The 22,544-nt window shown below is 43.7% G+C and overlaps 2 protein-coding genes across 3 annotated transcripts in view; one reads left to right on the top strand and one right to left on the bottom strand.

The window, feature by feature from the left end:
- DMGDH (dimethylglycine dehydrogenase) overlaps positions 1-4,229 on the bottom strand; it is a 68,186-nt gene extending 63,957 nt beyond the window's left edge. For both annotated transcript variants that reach the window (XM_019462915.2, XM_019462916.2), the window contains exons 1-2: positions 4,122-4,229; positions 3,019-3,193 (exon numbers count right to left, since the gene is read on the bottom strand). In XM_019462915.2, the coding sequence (XP_019318460.2) occupies positions 3,019-3,193; positions 4,122-4,216 (270 nt within the window). In that variant the 5' untranslated portion in view covers positions 4,217-4,229. The remainder of the gene's footprint in view (positions 1-3,018; positions 3,194-4,121) is intronic.
- On the top strand, positions 4,215-21,952 carry LOC109274944 (S-methylmethionine--homocysteine S-methyltransferase BHMT2-like). The gene is given in 9 exon segments (XM_019462920.2): positions 4,215-4,418; positions 9,918-10,050; positions 11,841-11,932; positions 13,116-13,187; positions 13,189-13,308; positions 15,338-15,485; positions 15,713-15,895; positions 16,141-16,369; positions 20,735-21,952. Coding segments are annotated over 9 exon segments (1,263 nt in total). The 3' UTR covers positions 20,817-21,952.
- Positions 21,953-22,544: the final 592 nt, after the last annotated feature.

The raw sequence follows: 22,544 nt of genomic DNA, 5'->3' as shown, positions 1-22,544 counted from the left end.
TTTTTATTTTATTTTATTTTTAATGTTTATTTATTTTTAAGAGAGAGAGAGAGAGAGAGAGAGAGAGAGAGAGAGCATGAGCGGGGGAGGGGCAGCGAGAGAGGGAGACAGAGCATGAGCGGGGGAGGGGCAGAGAGAGAGGGAGACACAGAATCCGAAGCAGGCTCCAGGCTCTGAGATGTCAGCACAGAGCCCTATGCAGGGTTCGAACTCATGAGCTGTGAGATCCTGACTTGAACAGAAGTGGGACACTTAACCAACTGAGCCACCCAGGTGCCCCTATTTTATTTTAAAGTGTTTATTTACCTTGAGAGAGAGAGGGAAAGAAAGAGAGCATGAGCACAAGAGAGTGACAAAGAGGGACAAAGAGAGAGGGAGAAAGAATACCAAGCAGGCTCTGCACTGTCAGCACAGAGCCCAACTTGGGGCTCGATCCCACGAACTGTGAGATCATGACCCGACACTAAATCAAGAGTCGGTGCCGTAACCCACTGACCCACCCAGGCGCCCCAGTGTGACTCCATTTTTAATATTCACTTTGCAAGCTGTGCCTTCCTCACTAAGCACTTGATTCCTGCACTTTGCAGATATAAACCTTAAGTACATGTTATACTTCAGTGAGGCTGCCTTGATTTTTGTAGTCTGCTCCCTTAGCTGGTTCCCCAAACTTCTACATTCTCATATCTGCTCCAAATATTTCTATGTTAAAAATTCCCAATATGTAGAATTTCTTCATGTTGTTCCTCACAGGTAGGCTTCCCTGACTTGCAAAAGGTCCCGGGACCGACTTCCCAGGGCAACCCTCTTTCCTTTTCCTTTATTCCCAGTGGGCCAAATAACCTGGCTTCTGATGCCCAAGTCCATCTTGAGCTCGCACTGCATGAATCTCATTTTGTAAACCATAGCGTAAACCTTGTGCACAAAGCGGGAGAATGCCTTTTCCACTCACTCTGATAGCTCTCTGGTTAAAGAAGACATATTTGGCACAGTTAACATTTAACCAGAAGCTATCATCTTAAAAACTTTGCCCACTTTTCTCCAAAAAACTTAGGTTAAGAGTATGTTGCTTTTTTTTTTTTTCATTCATGAAATGTCTAAGAAGTAATAATGCAGGGAATCCAGTAATCTATTCTAAAATGTAGGTCACATCAAATCAATGAAATTTAAATGAGCAAATAAGTAATTAAAATATTAAGGTGTATGCCCTGTTTAACAACCCAGAAGTATTAAAAGGATATAAGCCTCCCTCTCAAGATATCTCCACTTGCTTAAATTTCCCTCTGCCTACATGCTCTTTGCTGGACAGTGTCACCAGCACCTCATTCCCTTCTTGCTGGTCTCTGCTGAGATGTCACCTCCTCAAGGTAGCCTCCTGACTCCTTCACCCCTCTACCCCAGTTTACTCTTCTTCGAGGCACCGATTACTCCCAGGCATTGTTTGTCTTCTGTTTAGCACACCAGAATGTGGCTCCATGAGGGCAGGGACTTAGCTTTATTCACTGCTGTGTCCCCACCTCTCAGACCAGGGCTGGTCTGACACAATATAGGCTCTCAGTGAGTATTTGTTGAAAGGCTGAGTGACTGTCCACGAAGGAGAAGTGCCAGGAGAACTACAGGAGAAATTCAGGCTTCTTTTTGCGTGATAATGTGAAGCCTGAATAGAAAGTCTAGTTCGGGGAGGGGAGAAGGGCCCGGAGTTTTGGTGGCTTCGCAGACCCCTCTCTCCAGGTAGGAGGAAGTGAGTTGAGGGACAGGGTGAAACAAGAGACAGTATGCCTGTAAAGGCTCTGAAATTACATTCAGGGAGGACCAGGTGCCTGGACCTCCCTCTCAGACCCAGAAATGAGGGGACTGGAGGGAAAGGAGACAGGGAAGAGGAACTGGGCTTGGTGTGACTTTTCTAGGAGCTTCCATCCAACCATAAGTGTAGTCTGACTCTGAGACCACAGGACCCAGTGGCCAGGTGGGCTTAAGTCTGGGCTGCGGTTTCCCCTGATCTCACATAGGCAGCCCTTTCATTGCTTAACACCCCCCAAACCTTGAGCAGGCTCTAGATTCTAAAGTCCCTGGAAAGCAGCATTTCCTCCTGACTTAGCAGAGGAAAACTCACAACAGAAAGGGACGGTGAGCAGTGGCTAACACTGCCCAATTCCTTCTCCAAAAGAAATGTGTACCGACAGTCACAAAAACTTCCTCTCTCTTCCTTAACTGACTTCAGAAATCATTGATATGGCATAATGCTATGAGAGCAGTGTCAGTCACTTCATTCACCTGAGTAACTTTCCATTTAAGCCCAATTATTGTGTAGTGCTGGAACAATTATTTGTATTATTAAGTCTGCCCAACGGAAGAGGTTGCGTGTTAATTTACTACAACACAAAAGCAACATCACATGTTCTCAGCCCTCACAGTTCTCAGCCTCACGACACCAAGCTGTTGTCTCACAGTGCAGCATTAAAATCATAAATGAAACTAAAAAGACCACAAAACCCAGGTGAGGGGAATTCAGTGCAGGTCTCTGGCTATATGTGCAATCATCCAGCTACATCCTTCCAGACAAAAGCTAACATTTGCTAAACGTTTACCATGTGTTTAATACCTTTACACATATTAACTCAATCTTCATCACAACCCTGTCAGCGAGGTACTGTTAATATTTCCTTTCTGCACATCAGGAAAGGGAAACTGACCAAAAGTCATATGGGTAGAAAATGGCAGAGCCAGGAGTGAATCCAGAAGCTATAGGCTCAAGATAAAAATATTATATATTTTGATCACTAAACTGCAATTGCACTTTCCAACACTATTGAAGGGACACTCACTCTAAAGAGCTCAAAGTGGGGAGTTGTGATGGGAAGAAAGTTGATTGCACTGGTTCACACACTTCAGTGCAGGTGACGGTTTGGAGGGGCTTTTCTTTCTTTTTTCTTTCTTTTTTTTTTTTGAAATTTATTGTCAAATTGGTTTCCATACAACACCCGGTGCTCATCCCAAAAGGTGTGGAGGGGCTTTTCTTACTGCATGCCAGGTAGATCCAGCAGTGAGCTCTGATTTTTCCAGGAGGACCACATCCTTCATCCCTGCTTTGGCCAGGTGATAAGCCAGACTCACACCAATGCAGCCACCTCCAATTATCACAGTTTCTGCTCTGTCTTTCCATCTTGTTTCCGCAGACAAAGGTGCGTTTTCCTCTCTGGAAGACAATTTTTGTAAATGGTATTTTTATTAGGCTATGGTAGCTGTAGTTTTTCTGACTTGTTTCCTGTTTCTTCTCCTTTTTTCTCTAGTATTTTAACAGTGCCCATGAGGGTTGCATAGCGCTGATTTAGTCATTGGGGCATCTAAACCCTGATTGAAGCAACCTGGTTAAGGGAGGAAAGAGGAGGACTTTGAAACCCGTTCCATATAATTCTGGTCCATTGTAGATAACAAATATAGCTAAAGAATTGAACACGACTTCTATTTTTTTTTTCCCCAAAAGAGTTAAAGAGTAGTTTTTTTTTCAGTCTACTTGGAGAACACACATAATCATTCTATTCCATGAAAAACCATTATTATGAACTTTAGCTCCTATAAGTCTTGGATCATCTCCTCCATCCAATGCTTTCCAGGCTGCGGAGAGCCAGACGGAGTAAAATGTTCTTCGTTTAACTTCCTCACCACGTACAGCCTCCTCTAATTTTATAGTTACTGCTCAGTGGTCTCATATATTTATTTGCGTGACTTTCTACCTAGCAGGATCATGGGCCTCTCCAGGACACGTTGTAAAAAGCAAGGTGTAAGTAAGGCAAAGAGGAATATATATCTCTATATACCATAGGAAGATATACACCATATATATATATATATGTATATATATATATATATATGGTGTATATCTTCCTATGTTTGCTTAAAATACAGAAGACACTGTTAACAAGTTGACTGGGAGATGGGGGTAAGAGTAACTTCGCACTGGGAACCCTTTGATACTGTTTCACTTTGTCCACCAGCGCGTGAAATCCGAATGCCCATTTCTCAGAGGCCCAGGCTCCCCCGACCCGGCAGACTGCCTCAGGCCCTGCTCCCACCCAGGCAGCAGCCCATCCGCGGGCCTCCGCGCCGGCCGGGCCCCCACTCACCCTTGGCGGCCGCAGGCTGAGCGCGGGCGGCCGGGGGAGCCCTGCAGCCGGAGACTCGACAGCAGGAGGCCCCGCTGCGCGCCCGGGCGGAGCATGGCGAGGCCGAGAAGGCCGAGGGCGCGGGCGCGGGAGCCTGCTCCGAGGACACCGGGCACCCTGGAGCAGCGGGGCCGGCGGCTCTGCTGGGGGACCCTCCCCCGGGCGAGGGGCGGGTTCCAGAGCTTGGCGCGCTCTCGCGGACCCGGCGGCCGCACAGCCGCGGCGAGGGCACCGGCCGGAGGCCCCGGGGCCAAAAAGGTGAGTTTCCGGGAGTCGGCGAGGTACTCAGCGCTCCCGGCCGCGGGGCTCCCGGCGCCTGAGTTGAGACCCCACTTCAACCCTTGAATGAGCTCTGCGGCCCTGGCCCGGCACCTGGAGGGCTCTGTGTCTCAGTATACGCGATCGCCACTTGCCCGGGGCGACAATACCGCCTTGGCGTGAGGATTAGATAATTTACTGAGCCCGGACTCGGTGCCCCACACTTCGCGGACTGCGCACAATTATTCCCATTTTTCAGGTGAGGAAACTGAGGCCCAGAAAGGCCACTAGCTCAAGGTCACCCATCTAGTCCAGGGTGGAGCGGGGATTTGAAGTCTAGCTCCGGACTCAGGCGCCGCGCTCACATTTTCTACCCTCAGCCTACCTCAGGTCTTGGGCTCAACTAGCCCCAGAGCTTGGTTCTCTGGCGTTTTGGGAAGGGTAGCAGCCTGGCCCTGCAACTGATGGGCTGGCCTGAAACCAGGGGTGCAAGATGCTCCCAGACCCCCACCGCGGAGTGGGGGCGGGTGGGGAAGTGCGCAGGTTAGTGGGGTAGCGGCCTTCTGCCTAGCCTTTTCAGTAGGACCGGCTTTCTGGTTCCTTCTCTAGGCCTCTTTCCCTCTCTGTTCACCAAGTGTCAGCTTTGTCCCCCCACCCCCCAACGTTTCTTGGTGAGGAGAAGGGGTGACAAAATTAGGAAAGGCATGAACTTGGACGCAGAACATCTCCAGGATCCCTCAAAGCAACCCAGCTGTGCCCTGAAACTCAGAGGGGGGAAGGGAGAAGCTATATAGGCATGTAAGTATGCACCACTGATCTTTTTCTCCTAAAAAGTTAGCAACAATCAAGATGCCCAATGATGGTGCGCTCCCTAAATATAGGTGCATCCACTTAATAAGTTATTAGGCAGCCAATTAAGAAGCTAAGTTTGAGAACAAGCAAACTGCTTTGACAATAGTTAAGTTACAAAAGGAGTTATACTATACAGACCGACCCCAACTATGTAAATATTTATATATGCAGTGAAAGGAAAGAAATAATAATGGTAATAGTTGCATAAGATGTGGAATATGACTTTAACAATTAAAAAAAATCTTTGGATATGTTTTATAAAAGTAAAATATGGGCATTGAAGTAAATGAGCTTAATAAAAGATAAAGACATTGTGCTGATTTCTTTCTCTAAATTTTCTGTATTACTGTGTTCACCTTTGGCTCACTTTTTAAAAGGTTTTTAAAATATGCTGTCCCTGTTCAATTTCTTCCCAGCCTCTGCTCTTGCAACGCCAAGGTTATCGTATGATAACCATGTTAATGTGTACCTGGGAGTTAAAATGTTAGTGGGAAGCAGCTAATCTCACCTCTCCTGTCAGCCAACAGGTACATTTTTAGAATTCATTTAGTTGCCACAGGGGACACTTCCAATCGCTTCATTAATCCCCAAGAGCAGTCCTAGTGGCAACTTCAGGCATATTGGGTCCCTGGCAGCGTCTGGCCGAGGGTGAATGAAGTTGGTCTACTCATCTGTCTGATCAGAGGTGCCCTGAAGCCATACCTTAAATCCAGAAGTCTAGATACTGATATCTGCAACAAGGAAGCATAAATGCCTCTCAGAGCTCACTACCAGATCCAAGGCAGATTCACTGCCAAACTGAAAGGGAGGATGGGATGAAAATATAAATGTACTGCAAATTAATTTACATTGCTCTTTATTTTACAGAGTCCCCTGTCATTCTGGAGCTGTCTTTAGATCAGCTGGTGTAGTAATTAACTAGGGTGGTAGATAGAGCAGTGAAGGAGAGGCTTAAAGGTGCTCTGAATTCAAGTCTTGATAATATAGCTATTTTGCTAATGGCTTTTTAAGAAAACTGGCAAAATTTAAAATTTTGGACAAACATCTAGATAACAGATCAAAATGGCTTAACTTGTTATCATGAAGATTACAATCAAAATAGGCACTATAATTTTCTTAAAACCCTAGCTAGCTAATTTTCTGTTAAAGAGTGTCATTTTTTTTTTCTCTCTCTCTCTCCTCAGGACTAAACTTGTAGCACATAAGACACAAGTGACAGTTTCAAAAATCTTATCTGTCTGCTGACTCTTGGCATGGTTTGTTAAGAGCCTACTCTTTGTTAGGTGCTGTATGAGGTGGTAGGGATACAGACAAATGAGATTTGTCACCTGAGCCTCAAGCATTTTAAAGCCAAACAGAGGGGACAGGTAAGTAACCAGATACTGTAGCTACAGGTGACAGATGCAGGAATGGAGGGTGTTTGACATGAAGCAGAACACAAAGGAGGAAGTAATCACAAGTAAGAGTCAGACAGGCAAGGCTTTGGTCTGCAGCAGTGGAAGATACAACAGAGTGGGCTGTGGGAGTGAATTGGAGGCCATTTCAATAATCCAGGGACAGTAGGATGTAGGTATGTATCTAAGAAGTGTTAAATAGATACACTTGGCATAACCCCGAGACAGGTTGAATGTGGTAGGTGAGATACTAACCTATAACACCTAAACTGTATGCCAGTGTTTTTCCCCTCTAGAATTGTTTGGTGTATACTATTAAATTTGAATCTTAGCTTATAATTGAAGTGTTAGATTTCCAAGATGAGATTTTATACAGATGACTATACCTCTGATTTTCTGTTCTGTATTCCTCTGCAGCATTTCTTTCTTACATACGTTGTGATGATTTTTTGACCCATCAGCCTTCCCCCGAGTGGGCAGACTTTGAGTTTCTCGAGGGCAGGGACCTTGTCTTAGTCCAATGTTTATCCCTCTTGCCTGGAACTGTACCTGGCATGTGGAAAGTTCTCATGAAAATTTAAAGCTGAAGTCTTTTTTTATGTTTCAAAAGTACAACATTGAAAGAGCAAATTGCATATTTTGGAAGGAATAGAGAACTAGGTGAGAATCATAATAAATATTAACAGTTCTTCCACATTCAACTAAAATTCATCTTTAGATATAAAATATGGAAAAAAATAACCAGAGTCAAAGCAGTGTTTATGGTTAATATAGCTAACACAGTTTGTATTCCATTTCACTTCCCTCCACACAAAAATGGAGATGTTCTAGATATGACGGCCTCCACTGCAACTCTTTCTAATGTACCTTCCTGGGCTGCAGATATGGCTGGTTAGAAGGGGCAACTGGAGGCATTTCTCTCCCACTCATGCATTGCTGTGTGTCTAGCTGTAGACAGGGCTGAAGTGAACTGGCCTTGTATTTTCAGTAAAAGATTGTATCTTCAGCTAATGCAATCTTTACAAGAGGAGTAGGGGTCACCATGGGAGTGTTTGCAGTTTTCCTATAGGATGGTCAGGGAATGCCTCCCTGAAAAGATGACCCTTGACCAAAGCCCTGAAGGCATGTGACGGTGAGCCATGCAGGTATTTGGGGGAGGCGGGTATTTGGGGGAGGCACATTTTAGACAATGGAAACTGTAAGCCCTTGGAGAACTGCTCTGGATACAGCCTTTTATTCAAGTATGGGTGGGCCAAACAGAAAAGTGGGATTAGAAAGAGAGTAGATTAGGAATTTAGAAGATCTGAAGTCCACTTTAGCTTTGTAATCTTTCTTAGCTCTGTGATCTTGGACAAGTCACTTAGTCTCGTTGAACCTCAGTTTCCTCATTTATAAAATGGGAATAAAAACCATCTGCCCTGCCTAGCTCACAGAGTTGTCGGGAGTACCAAATGAAAACATATATGAACATGCTGGAAAATGTAGGGGCATAGTTATGAAACTTTCTGCCCCTTAGGATTATGTTTAGTGGTTTATGCAAAAAAAAAAAGAGGCTAGTTTTCTCCCCTAACGTGAGGCCTAACAATCCATGGCTGCTGCAGCTACGCAAAGATGCCATTAAAACCCTGCGGCTGTGGGGGCGCCTGGGTGGCTCAGTCGGTTAAGCGTCCGACTTTGGCTCAGGTCACGATCTCGCGGTCCGTGAGTCCCAGCCCCGCGTCGGGCTCTGGGCTGATGGCTCAGAGCCTGGAGCCTGCTTCTGGTTCTGTGTCTCCCTCTCTCTCTGCCCCTCCCCCGTTCATGCTCTGTCTCTCTCTGTCCCAAAAATAAATAAAAAATAAATAAATAAATAAATAAATAAATAAATAAATAAATAAAAAAACCCTGCGGCTGTGGGGGCGCCTGGGTGGCTCAGTCGGTTAAGCGTCCGACTTCGGCTCAGGTCACGATCTCGCGGTCCGTGAGTCCCAGCCCCGCGTCGGGCTCGGGGCTGATGGCTCAGAGCCTGGAGCCTGCTTCCGATTCTGTGTCTCCCCCTCTCTCTGCCCCTCCCCCGTTCATGCTCTGTCTCTCTCTGTCTCAAAAATAAATAAAACATTAAAAAAAAAAATTAAAAAAAAAAAAAAAAAAACCTGCGGCTGTGAGTGACAGCAACTGTCAGTCGGCTCCACCTGCTTAGTGTGTGACTTTCAATGGCATGGCTGCAGGATGACTGGTATACCTCTAGGGCTTATATTGACATTCTAGTCAGGAAAGAGAAAAAGTGCCACGATGGAAGAGAGTGCCCATCTATATCAGGAAAGCAAAACTTTGCCAGAAATCTTTAACTGGCTTCTGCCCATGTCTCATTGGCCAGCTCTATGTAATATACCCACCTCCCCCCAGCGGAAGGGAGCCCGAGAATTTTTTTTTGTTTATTTATTTATTTTGAGAGAGAGCAAGATAGAGTGTGAGCCGGGGGGGGCAGAGAGAGATGGAGAGAGAGAATCCCAAACAGGTTCCATGCTGTCATTGCAGAGCCCAATGCAGGGATCAATCCCACAAACTGTGAGATCATGATCTGAGCAGGAACCGAGAGTCAGACGCCTAACCAACTGAGCCACCCAGGCGTCCTAAGAATTTTTTTAATAAATTTTCTTTCAATGTTTGTTTATGTTTGAGAGAGAGAGAGAGAAAGGGAGTAGGAGGGGGCAGAGAGAAAGGGAGACACAGAATCCGAAGCAGGCTCCAGGCTCTAAGCTGTCAGCACAGAGCTCAATGTAGGACTCAAACCCACAAACTGCTAGATCATGACCTGAGCTGAAGTCAAACGCTTAACCGACTGAGCCACTCAGGCATGCACTGCCCCTCTGCCAGAGAATTTTTTTTAAGTTGAGGACATTGTCTCCCCAAACGAAATACATTAACAAAGAAGAGAAGAGGAAATACATACTAATTAGGCAACTATCAGTGTCTGCCACAAACATGTTGAGAAAACAGTATATCGCAGAATCAGCACTTTCACTATAATTTGACTCAGCGTAAACATTATTTGAGAAAAAACAGTCACAGCACTTTGCACAACACAAGTACCTGGAATGTCCAGGAAATATAGTATACTCAGTCTTTCTAGAATATTGTTAGACATTAAGGATTTTGACAGAACTGGATCTATAAGAACATAGGACCACCTTTCCTAAAATTGGAAACTGCTTTAAGGGGAAAAAAAAAAAAAAAAGAGGCATCTTGGGTGATTTTTCTTTCTTTTCTTCAGGGTATTTTGGAACGTCTGGAGAATGGGGAGGTTGTGGTTGGAGACGGCAGCTTTCTCCTAACTCTGGAGAAGAGGGGCTACGTGAAGGCGGGGCTCTGGACTCCAGAAGCGGTGGTGGAATATCCCAATGCAGGTCAGTGCCAGCAGCCCCGACGGCGTTTATCTGGGTGACAGTTTGCTTAAATCTGACTGAGAGAATATAAAGGAATAATTCTCAGTGTTTTCTAAGGACTGTTTCCCTTGCCAGAATCACCAAGATGTGGACGGTGACAGTACATGGCTGAAGCACATAGAATAAAATGTCCTCTCCCTCCCCGCCGCCCACCACCACACGCTTGCATCTTCATACATAGGAGGTGTTAAATTATACACCTTAATATTTGTTCCATGAATATTCACCTTGTGGATAGTCAAGAGTTTCCTGAACCTCATGTGTTATGGCTTCACGTTAATCCTTCTGGCTAATTTGCTTATTATACTAGAACCGTGTTTGGTAAAGATGATTAATGGTAACCACCAGATTAACAGAGCATAGAGAGTAGACATTTGGGGGTTGCTGGGGGAGAGGGGTGTGAAGAAATAAACAGTTTCACCTCATCCCCTTAGCTAGAAAAAAAACCCCAAAAAACAATAAGAGCTGGAGGTAGAAACTGGGATGGGATTGGTGAGTAACATCAAAACTGGAGCTTTAATTCTGTTTTTACTCTTTATTGAGAGCAAGGTCCTAAATTAAAGGGGAAGATAAAGTGAAAGAATGAAATGGATACAAGCTGGGAACGGAACTTTCAGTTTGCTCTGATTTTATTCATATATGCACGGTGTATCTGAGAAGCCTGGGATCCTGTCCTGGTTCTTCTGCCGACCAGCCGTGTGACCTTGGACAAGTCATTTGACTTTCCCAAGGGTCAGTTTCTTGATCCATGCCACATGAGGGTGTGAGATGGGCTAGTTGTCAGGACTTGTGAGTTAACCGGTGTGAAGGGTCCCACGTGTCCTAAGTCCCTGATGGCATTTGCATTGTTTCATCCAACACCCAGAGTTATGTGGTGGGACCAGGTTTTATTTCTCTGGTGCTTAGCATGAAGTTTTCATCTGGCCCAAGGAGAACTTGTTCTTCATTTTATTTATTTTTTTTAAGTTTATTTATTTTGAGAAAGAGAGAGCACGTGGTGCAAGCACATGCAAGCAGGGGAGGGGCAAAGAGAGAGAGGGAGAAACAGAGTCTCAAGTGGGCTTCATGCTGTCAGCGCAGAGCCCGACAAGGGGCTTGATCTCACGAACCTGGGGTTATGACCTGAGTCAAAATCAAGAGTCAAACACAACCAAATGAGCCACCCAGGTGCCCCTGTTCTTCATTTTAGAAGATTCTTCTGCTAAACCAGAAAGTGTTGAAATAACAAGGATGAAGAGAGAGAAGGAAAGGGTGTTCTGATAGGCCAACAAAAGCTCTCTGATGGCACCTTAGCAGCCGCTTGCTGTTGAATCAGTTCGATGGGGGCACAACCCACATACACTCTGTCCAATTTGAGAATTTCCTCATCCTTTTTTGAGGGCTCCCAGTGCTGACTATAAGTAGATCAGCCACATCCCTCACAACACAGGCAAATGAATAAACCCTCTCTAGACCAAAAGATTGAGGGGGCAGTTGGCCAACCAGGCCTTAATCTCTGCCTGCGACTGCACCAGGCTGTTGAGGCCCATCGACAGGGCAACATGAGGCTACTCCAAATAGCCCCAGTTTGGTATTGACTCTGCCTTGTTCTGTCCTTGAATTCTACTGACCGTAATCTGCAATTTTTTATAAGTACAAGGTTTGAAATGTGTCTGATTAAAAGAGATGCGAGTGGGTAAGCTACTTTTGCTATAAATGAAAGCTCCTATGGTTTTTATCTTCTTAATTTTAATTCAAAATCTACCTTGTAGTTCGTCAACTTCACATGGAATTCTTGAGAGCAGGATCAAATGTCATGCAGACTTTCACCTTTTCTGCCAGTGAGGACAATAAAGAGAGCAAGGTAATTTTGGTGTGGGGGCAGGTGTGAAGGGAGGGAGGAGGAAAGTGTCAGGGATCATCTGTAATAAAAGTAACCTCTTGGGGAGCCTGGGTGGCTCAGTCGGTTGGGTGTCCGACTTCAGCTCAGGTCATGATCTCGCGGTCCGTGGGTTTGTGCCCCACATAGGACTCCGTGCTGATGGCTCGGAGCCTGGAGCCTGTTTCAGATTCTGTGTGTCCCTCTTTCTCTGACCCTCCCCTGTTCATGCTCTCTCTCCCTCTGTCTCAAAAATAAATAAACGTTTAAAAAAAAAAAAAAAAAGTAACCTCTTGACGGGAAGCTATGGAATTGACCTGATGTGTTACTATACTTTGCTACAAACTCCACACAAAATGTCTATTAAAGAATTAATTATTATGTAAATGAATATATACTAAATAAATGAGCTTTTTTTTCTGCCTCTTTAGCTGGGGTATGTGGGGAGGATAGGACTGGGAAGGAATTGGCCATTGGAAGGACATGGTCATCCTTCTGTGCTATTATTTTATAGATGCCTTTTTCCCTTATTTCACTGTCTTCTCTTCTGACTTGTCCATCTGGAGACAGGGTGGTCCTTGGGAATATGGCACTGGCCTAGGAATGAGAAGAATTGGGTTTGATACTCAACTTTGCCATCTGTTGGGTGTGTGACTTTGGGCAAGACACTTGACTGCAGGGAGCATTGGTTTTCTCTCTGCAAATAGAGATAATTTATCTTAAATGCATAGGGTCGTTGAGAAAAGTAGATAAGGAGAAGAATGCGGAAGTATTGTGAGATATTCCATACGTGAAAAGTGTTAATACTTGCAAATGTTCATGCCCATGTATTCAACCAACCAGCATTTCTTGAGTACCTGCTATAGTCCAATCTCTATGCTTGAAACAAAGATGAAAGAAAGCCACAGACCAGATTCCTAAGTGGCTCACAGTCAAGTGAGGGAGGCAAACAAACATTTACTAAGATCCAGTGTGGCAAGTCCAGTCATGGAACTATAAGCTCACTGGTAGTAGAGGAGAAGGTACCCAACTCTGCTGGTCTTCCCAACGTGCATTTTACGCCATACCTTGAACTCATCTTACTTGCTCATTGCCCCTTTGGTTATTTGTAATATTTTACCTCTAAAACGCCAGGCTCACCATCTGAACTCTTGCTCTCCAACTTCAGTGGGAAGATGTGAACGCCGCTGCCTGTGACCTTGCCAGGGAAGTGGCTGGAAAAGGTGACGCTTTGGTGGCAGGGGGGGATCTGCCAGACATCGGCGTACACACACCACAAGGATGAAGCTAGAGTTAAACAACTCTTTCAACGCCAGCTAGATGTTTTTGCCAGGAAAAATGTGGACTTCTTGATTGCCGAGGTAAGTCTCGTGTTTTAGGGAAACACTATTTTGACAAATACAACTGCATAGTCTTCAGCTTTCAGGAGGGTATTGGATTGCTTTGTGCCCTCGTTTCCTCAGGGTACAGGGTCAAAGGTTTGTTTAAATGCACTGTAATCAAGGCAAACATCCTCTCAATTGTGTGCTAGGTTCTGTGTGAAGCCGAAGGGCAGACCCAGGACAGGCCTACCTGTAGCCTTCGTGTTCTTTTGGGTGGTTGTAGTAGCTGACTCACAGGGGACCATGCAATGTTGGGTGAGAAGGGGACGGTGATTCAGGAAGCAGTCTCTCCTGCGGGAGGGGCAGGGCAGGAAGGGGCTGTGTGCATGGGCTAGAGGCTGTGAGAGAGCAAAGCTTAGGAGGTAGATGGTTGCTCGGGCTCATGCAGGCCCCACTAACAATACTCAGTACCAAGTAGTTTCGTTGCCCTCCTCTGTTCATGCTGTGCTTACCCCAATCCCTCGGCTTTCCCTCTAGCTATGATATGTGAGTGATATTTTGAAGAAAAAATCAATAAGAATTGATCATTGATTGGACATGAAGGCCGAGAACATTCTCTTCCTTCCACTTCCAAAAATTAAAAAGCCCTCATTCCCGGGGCACCTGGATGGCTCAGCTGGTTGAGCATCTGACTTCGGCTCAGGTCATGATCTCAAAGTTCATGAGTTCGAGCCCACATTGGGCTCACTGCTGTCCGCACAGAGCACACTTTGGATCCCCTCTCTCTGCCCCTGCCTGGCTTGCGCTCTCTCTCTCTCTCAAAAATAAATAAACATTAAAAAAAAAAAAAAGCCCTCATTCCCCATTTCCCACCTTTGTTACCGTGTAAAGTCAAGCTCTCAACCCAAATCTCTACCCTCAACAAGGACAATAGCCTCCCAACCGCTATTTCCCTAACCACTCTCTGAACCTATTGAAGACCTTGCTTGGTCAACCTTCCTAAGGCTCAGGGCCAGCAAGCCTGACAGACACACCTGGCAAGAATCATCTGCAGAGACGGTCACCAACCCCACCTGATAGGTTCTCCAGATGGATGAGGACACCAGTTTGTTTTGCAAGAACCTCTCTGTGGACTCCCTCTGCCATTCCCCACACACTGATTCTGCAGAATCTAAGTCAAGAAGGAAGAAGACAGGGAGATTTTTGCTGACTTTTCTTCACTTACTTAAGGTCAGCTTTTCAATGATGGCCCTTAAAGAGATTCCTGGGAAGCACCCCTGCAAATGGCCTGGGTTTACCAGACAAGGTGTCTTGTCCACCCTCGGCAAAGAAACTGGGTAGCTATTCCTCGCTGCTCTGTGCCTCAGCGTTCTCGCCAGGCAGAAATCATATTTCTCCCTACTTCATGGAGCACTTATGAACGTCTAACTAGAAGTGAATATAAAATCACTTTGAAGTATTAAGCATAATACACTATTCATAATTTTTTTTGGAGATTAACCCAGTTCCATAAAAGAGTTTATTAATAAAATTCCTTCAAAATTATGAATTTAAATACTCAATTACTTTAAAAACCTTTGTGGTTTTTGCTTCTGTTTTTTTCCTAACAGTCATCATCTTGCTGAATCAATGATCCCCGAATGAAAATCTATATATTATTGTTAAAGGAATTAAAATGTGTACTTTAGAAAAGCATTCTTTAGGGGTGCCTGGGTAGCTCAGTTGGTTGAGTGTCCAACTCTTGATTTTGGCTCAGGTCACGATCCCAGGGACATGGGATCGAGTGACGTGTTGGACTCTGTGTTGAGCACAGAGCCTGCTTAGGATTCTCTCTCCCTCTCTCTCTCTCTCTCTGTTTCTCCCCTGCTCGCACGAGTTCTCTCTCTCTCCCTCAAAATAAATAAATAAACTTTAAAAAAAAGTATTCTTTAGTCTGCTAAATACCTGTTCCTAGCAAGTTTTACCACATATATTTATTTATTTTTATAACTATTTGGCAACATTTGCATTCCACCTTTCAAAATCTGCTTTACATTTGGACCAATAGAAATGGTGAAATTTCTCTTAGTATTTTGAGCATGCCGAAGAAGCCATGTGGGCTGTGGAAGTCTTAAAAGCGTTGGGTAAACCTGTGGCAGCTACCATGTGCATAGGCCCAGACGGAGACATGCATGGTGTGTCACCTGGAGAATGTGCCGTTAAGCTGGTGAAGGCAGGTAATTTGGATGCATCGTGTGATTAGCAGTTCAGCTATTGTTTATAAAATTTAACAAAGGTTGCTTAATATTGTGAGAGCAGTTCATTGCTAACAGAATTAACTGGAATTGGTTTCCTTATTTCTAAAACTTGGGCAGTGGAGAAGGATAACTAATTTCTAAGGCAATTTCCAACTACTAAAAAATAAAATAAATAAAATATATAAGTCCTTTATTTCTTTGCCTAGGGGCTGCAATTGTGGGCGTGAACTGCCGATTTGGACCCAGCACCAGCTTGAAGACGATGAAACTCATGAAGGCGGGCCTATAGGCTGCAGGGTTGGAGGCGCATCTGATGGTGCAGTCCCTAGGCTTCCATACACCGGACTGTGGCAAAGGAGGGTTTGTGGATCTCCCAGAATATCCCTCTGGTAAGCCCAGCCACATATTAGAGGTCCTTGCGTTTTCTTGTGCTGACAGCATGGAAACGGCCATAATAAATAGCTATGGTACGGTCTTACAAATAGAGACCGCATAAGACAAAAACGTTCAATGTTAATGAAAAATGAACAGAATCTAAAGTTTGTGATTTTCTAATTGTAAAAAATGCCCATCAGAGCACCTGTGATTTGAATACAAGGACAGTAACAGCAATGCTGTGATGGTTGTGTTGCAGGACTGGAGCCCAGAGCTGCAACCAGATGGGATATTCAGAAATATGCCAGAGAGGCCTACAAACTCGGGGTCAGGTACATTGGCGGGTGCTGTGGATTTGAACCCTACCACATCAGGGCGATTGCAGAGGAGCTGGCCCCAGAAAGGGGCTTTTGGCCTCCTGCTTCTGACAAACATGGGAGTTGGGGAAGCAGTTTCAATATGCACACCAAACCCTGGATTAGAGCCAGGTAGGAATTTTCTAATTGACATTACTATTTTGCTCGAATCTCATTTTATTTATTGTTAGAAACACTATGCATGCAGTAAAAATTGAAAAAATATACAAGTATATAAAATTAAAACTAGAGGCTCCTGGGTGGCTCAGTCAGTGGAGCATCTGACTTCGGCTCAGGTCATGATCTCACAGGTTTGTGACTTTGTGCCCCATGTTGGGCTCTCTGCTGTCAGCATGGAGTCTGCTTCAGATCCTCTGTCTCCCTCCCTTGTGTTTTGAAATCTTAGACCTTATTTCTGGTTTAGCAATTTTAAGCTGTAATTACTGCTAACCCTTTAAAAAACTGAGGCATTTAAATCACAGAATATTCCCCTTTTCTCCCTGATCTACTTTTCCCAATTTTGATGTATTACATTTTTATTTCTTCTTTTGGTTACCTTTATAAATTTGAATTTTCTATTTAGCCATCTATTTCTTAATCCACTGCTATAAAGCAGTATCTCTTAATTCCACTTTGCAAAACAAGAATTAACTCGGGGCACCTGGGTGGCTCAGTTGGTTGAGCATCCAACTTAGGCTCAGGTCATGATCTCATGGTTTGTGAGTTTGAGCCCCGCATCGGACTCTGTGCTGACAGCTCAGAGCCTGGAGCCTGCTTCAGATTCTGTGTCTCTCTTGCTCTTTGCCCCTCCCCAGCTCGTGCTCCATCTCTCCCTCTCTCAAAAATAAACAAACATTAAAAAAAATTTTTTTTAAACAATTAACTCTTTCTGCTCCCCTCTACTCTCTCTCCCTCATCTACCGCTTGGCTTCTTTAAGGTGTTCCATGACAGTTACATCATTGAGTTCTGCTCGATGCTGTAAAGCTGGGTGCCTGGGTGGCTCTGTCGGTTAAGTGTCTGATGTCGCTCAGGTCATGATCTCATGGTTCATGAGTTTGAGGCCTGTGCCAAGCTCTGCACTGGCGATGCGGAGCCTGCTTGGGATTCCGTCTCTCTTGCTCTCTCTCTCTGCCCCTTCCCCACTTGCACGCTCTCTATCTCAAAATAAATAAACTTTAAAAAAATGTAAATCTAGTAAATAACATTTACACTATTATTGTAATTGTCATACTAAACAAACGGGATTCATGAAATGTAATAATCAGAGTGCAACTTTATTTTTGTCTCCCTCTGTCTCTTTAAACCTGCTCATTCTTTCCTCTGTCCCTATTTAAAAATACGGACATGCCCCAGGACTTTGTTGGGTAGTCTTAGGGAACAGAAAGCCCTGCGACCACTTTATTTAGCACACACAGTCTTAATTCAGTAATTAAAGTGTACAGTTCCATGTAAAATCAAAACTTGGAACACATGAAGCTTACATCTCCTCCTGTTTTCCATTGGTTGCCTTCAATAGGCAGGAAACTAGGGAAAGTCAGGCTGGTCCTTCTCTTTCTCTCTTAGGCTTTCAATCCTCCCTTCCCGTCTTGCTAACCATGATTCCTGACCTCTTCAGATTGAAAGGGAGAAGAGAGAGGATGGAAAGGGGACTTAACTGTTCCTCCTTGCCCAGCAGCCTAACAGGAAGACTGCATTTTCTGGACCTGACAGGTCTTCCTGAGCACTGCCATGGTTCCTCACAGCCTTCCCCTGGGATGCCACAGGCATCGCTTTCTCTCACTGCCACTTCCCCCTTCAGATCCTGGCTTTTTCAGCAGGTCACTCCAAATAACACCCTGTTTCAGAGGTCTCATCGTCCTTCCTGGTGATTCTAAATACCTCCGGATTTTCAACACCTCCAGGCTGGCTCTCTTTCACTTGGGGGCCACAACTGACTGGAGGAACTTTCACTCTTCCCTCATGTAAACAAACTATGAGAGTGTGGTCTGATCCCAATTTAATGGCACCCTCTTTGCTCTCAATCAGAGAAGCTGGCCCTTTGGTCTGTGAGCTAGATTGTCCAGGGTAGAGTCAGGTGAGCCATGGGACTGGCTCTTGGCCACCTCCTTTGAAACTTCTGCAGAGTGTCTGTCTTATGACCTTGATACCTCATGTCTGCCATATCTTGGTGCTGCCAATAAGACCCAGTCTAATATCCTGATACATTAATGATTTTCTAAATGTTCACTTAGAACCAAGACATAAGCATGGAACTATGGAGAAAGAGAAATAATTCTGTTTTAAGACACTTGAGGGGCGCCTGGGTGGCTCAGTCGGTTGGGCGGCCGACCTTGGCTCAGGTCATGATCTCACGGTCCGTGAGTTCAAGCCCCGCGTCGGGCTCTGTGCTGACAGCTCAGAGCCTGGAGCCTGTTTCAGACTCTGTGTCTCCCTCTCTCTGACCCTCCCCCATTCATGCTCTGTCTCTGTCTCAAAAATAAATAAACGTAAAAAAAAATTTTTTTTTAAAGACACTTGAGCCTCTTGTGGGAGAATGTTCCAAGCATCAAGCTCAAATCAATTCCCTTCTGTCATATTTCATTTCATCTGTAGTGCACATGTATGCCATATTTTAATTTGTTTCATACTTAGACTGTGACTTTCTTTGTACAACATTTGGTTTTCTAGGAACTTCTAATTAACTTCCTTTGTCATTGTTGAAAGATGAATAACAGGCCTTTACTTTCTCTAAGGTCTTCCAAGTTCTAAATTATACTATTTGTTATAAATTGTTACAAATCATGCTTTTTGTCAGTGCACTTTGTTATTGAAGACATTTTTCTGAGGACCTCTTGAATGACTGTTGTGTTATGAATCACTGCATCTCTGACTCTCGCTCGTCTATCTCTATACAATGCCATCCCGTTTCCCTCTTTTAGAAACCAAAGTCTCTGCTGTCTCCTCGTCTTTCTTCAGTGCTGTTATGTATTTAACCCATTTTTTATTTCTTTATGCATTTCAGCGGGATTTTTTTAATGTTTATTTATTTATTTATTTATTTGAGAGAAAGAGAGTATGTGTGCACGCGCGAGCAGGGGAGGAGCAGAGAGCAAGGGAGAGAGAGAATCCCAAGAAGGCTCCACACTGTCAGTGCAGAGCCCAATGCAGGGCTCGATCTCACAAACCATGAGATCATGACCTGAGCCGAAATCCAGAGATGGCCACTTAACTGACTGAGCCACCCAGGCGCCCCTTCAGTGGGATTTAGAACACTCTTCATTTTTTACCTGAAACAACATCCCTAGCGTAAATTTATTTAGATTGTAAAAGCAGGCAAGAAATCATTTAGCCAAACATTTCTTCTGGGAGATATGGATGCTTATCAGAGAAAATTGATTTTATAGGTATCATACTTAGAACAAAGTAATACAAATATAATTAAAAGATGAGGAGAACAAACTTTGGCGATGATTAAAATAGTTCAAATAAGTGAGATATGGCTTACTTTAATTATTATCTAGGGATCCTTAAAATTCATTACCAGGTAAAGAGAAAACATTTTTCTGTAGAACAAAGCCAGACATTCCTTGTACCTTGAACTCCCAAACATATTGATGTTCACAACAATTTGTGATTACACCAAAACCCATAGACATCCCAGATTTCTGACATTTTCATCATCCAAAAAATGTCAATATATTCATTGCTTCATAAATAAAGTGGAAAAAACTGTATAAATATATTTACTACAAAGGTCTGTGACCAGGAACCTTTGTACGCTTCTTTCTTTGTCTAAAAACAAGAACAAATATTAACAAAATAATTTGTATTCGGTTTCTGGTTACTTTTGAAGACTTACACTGTGTTTTTACATTAAAAACCAGCTTTGGGGCGCCTGGGTGGCTCAGTCAATTAAGCGGCCAACTCTTAATTTCAGCTCAGGTCATGACCTCACACTTCATGGGTTGGAGCCCTGCGTCAGGCTCTGCACTGACCATGTGAAGCCTGCTTACAACCTCTCCCTCTCTCTCCCTGCCCCTCTCCTGCTTGTGCGCTCTCTCTCTCTCTCTCTCTCTCTCTCTCTCTCTCTCTCACACACACACACACACAAAATAAATAACCATTTTTTTAAAACCCCGTCTTCATATATTTGTCATTATATAAAACTATTGAGTAGAGCTAGAAGGACCCTGCTAGAAAGTTCAGAATACATGTAGTTCACCAAAACATGTAAAATTTAAACACATATTCTTTTTCTGAGAGGTGCTGTGAAACCCAGTGATTGTTTTTGATAGAAATGTGAGAAAAGCATTGATGGACATAGTTTTTCAGTCTGTGTGTTGAAACTGAAGTTCTGCCTGATCATCTACCAAGCCTATGTGTATTTGGCAAATACATACATGCATACGTACTAATTTATTTTATATTCGCATATATATATATATATATATATATATATACACATATTAGACTTATGAAACAGGTACGCATTTTTTAATTATTTTTTTTAAACACAGGGCCAGAAGGGAGTATTGGGAAAATCTGCTGCCAGCTTCGGGCAGACCTTTCTGTCCTTCACTGTCACAGCCGGACGTCTAAGGAGTAGTGCTGTTTCAGAATAACAGAACAGAAGGAAGTCCCCCTCCGCCCCTGTCTGGAACTGTTCCCCGCCTTTACCCCCAGCCCACCTTGCTGTCTCCAGTTGCTGAACAGCTAATGTGCTGCTGGCCCTTGGGTTCCGTCCAACATACACATCTTATGCTCCCACTGTGGACAAACACCCAGCTGGATGCTGCAGCAGATGCAGAGGTGATGGGAAAGGGCCTCTGCATAGAGGTCCTCCAGCTCCTTACTGTCCAGTAATGCTGTGCTACATTCTTTGGAAGGTCATCAAGAATAGCAACACGTGGTGCACCTGAGTCGTTCAGTCAGTTAAGCATCTGGTTTTGGCTCTCATGGTTCTTGAGTTCGAGCCCCACATCGGGCTCTCTGCTGTCAGTGCAGAGCCCGCTTCAGATCTTCTGCCCATCTCAAGTGTCTGTCCCTACTCCACTTGGGTTCTTTCTATTTCAAAAATAAACGTTAAAAAAAGAATAATAGCGAAACTTGTTTTTAGGGTGAATTTGAGATTTTAAAATAACCAGAAGTCACTGAACACCAAACCTTTTGATTCATTCAGGCAACCAAGCTAGGTGCTTGAGGAAGATAGAACAACAATGAGTCTTCTTCTCTTACATGATTTGTATGATGACTCCAAGGGCAATCCCAAGGAAGAGAAGCAAAAAATGTTTTGAGCAATGGCAGGGTTATTGAAGTAAGTGATTACTTTCAAAAATGATTTTACTTAAAGGTGTTAGGTCCTTAAAAACAAAAAAGGTGTTAGGATCTAGAATGTTCTTAAATGTGTCTTTATGATCACAAACAGCTAAATTATAAATTACTTAAAGACAAGGACAATTTGCTGTGCTTCATATATTTTTCCTTAAAGTATTTAGCACTGTGCTAGGCATAATAATAGATGCTCAATGAAATTCTTATTTTTGATTGTTAAAATGAGTAAAAATAAATCAACGGTTTTAGAAGACTTTTGAGAAAGTCTGTTCTAATCTATCTTGGTCTAATATTTTCTTGACTTATGTTTGTGTTAGTTGCCATGTGCCAATATCTCTCTGCTTTTTCCAAAACAATGTATCAATTTGTGACAATTAGTAAAATTAAAAATAATGTACCTGTGATAGTGTTTGAATATTGAAAACATCATGGACATTCTTTGGAAAATAATAGCAAACATTTATTCCTTATTATGTTCCAGGCTATTGCTTCACTCTTGTTCTCGCACTTTATCTATCTATCTATCTATCTATCTGTGTATCCATTCATCCACATTCATTTGTCCTTTACAGGGATTAAATAATGAGATCGTGGTTTTAACACAGTAATTTATGTAGGAGGAAACTAGAGCTAAGTTAACTTGCCTGAGGTCACACAGTTAGTAAACGACAGAACTAGGATTTGAACCTACATGTGTGGCTCTGGAATCCATGTTCACAACTACTATACTTCACAACCTCTATCACGTGCACAGTGGCTGCTTTTATCAGATTTTTATCCAAATTTTTCTGTTGTTAAGTTTCATGTATTTTTATCAGCTTTGCTTAATATGAATCAGCCTTTCAATCCTATTTCTGTAAAGTAGATAACCTGGAACTCATTAAAATGTTGCCATTTTAGGGCACCTGGATGGCTCAGTGAGTTAGCATCCAACTTCAGCTCAGATCATGATCTCATAGTTGGTGAGTTCGAGCCCCACATCAGGCTCTCTGCTGT

Source organism: Panthera pardus, unplaced genomic scaffold (assembly GCF_024362965.1).
Source record: "Panthera pardus isolate Hobbes unplaced genomic scaffold, ASM2436296v1 HiC_scaffold_2, whole genome shotgun sequence".
In the NCBI taxonomy this organism is placed as follows: domain Eukaryota; kingdom Metazoa; phylum Chordata; class Mammalia; order Carnivora; family Felidae; genus Panthera; species Panthera pardus.
This window is presented reverse-complemented; position numbering and strand designations above follow the sequence as displayed.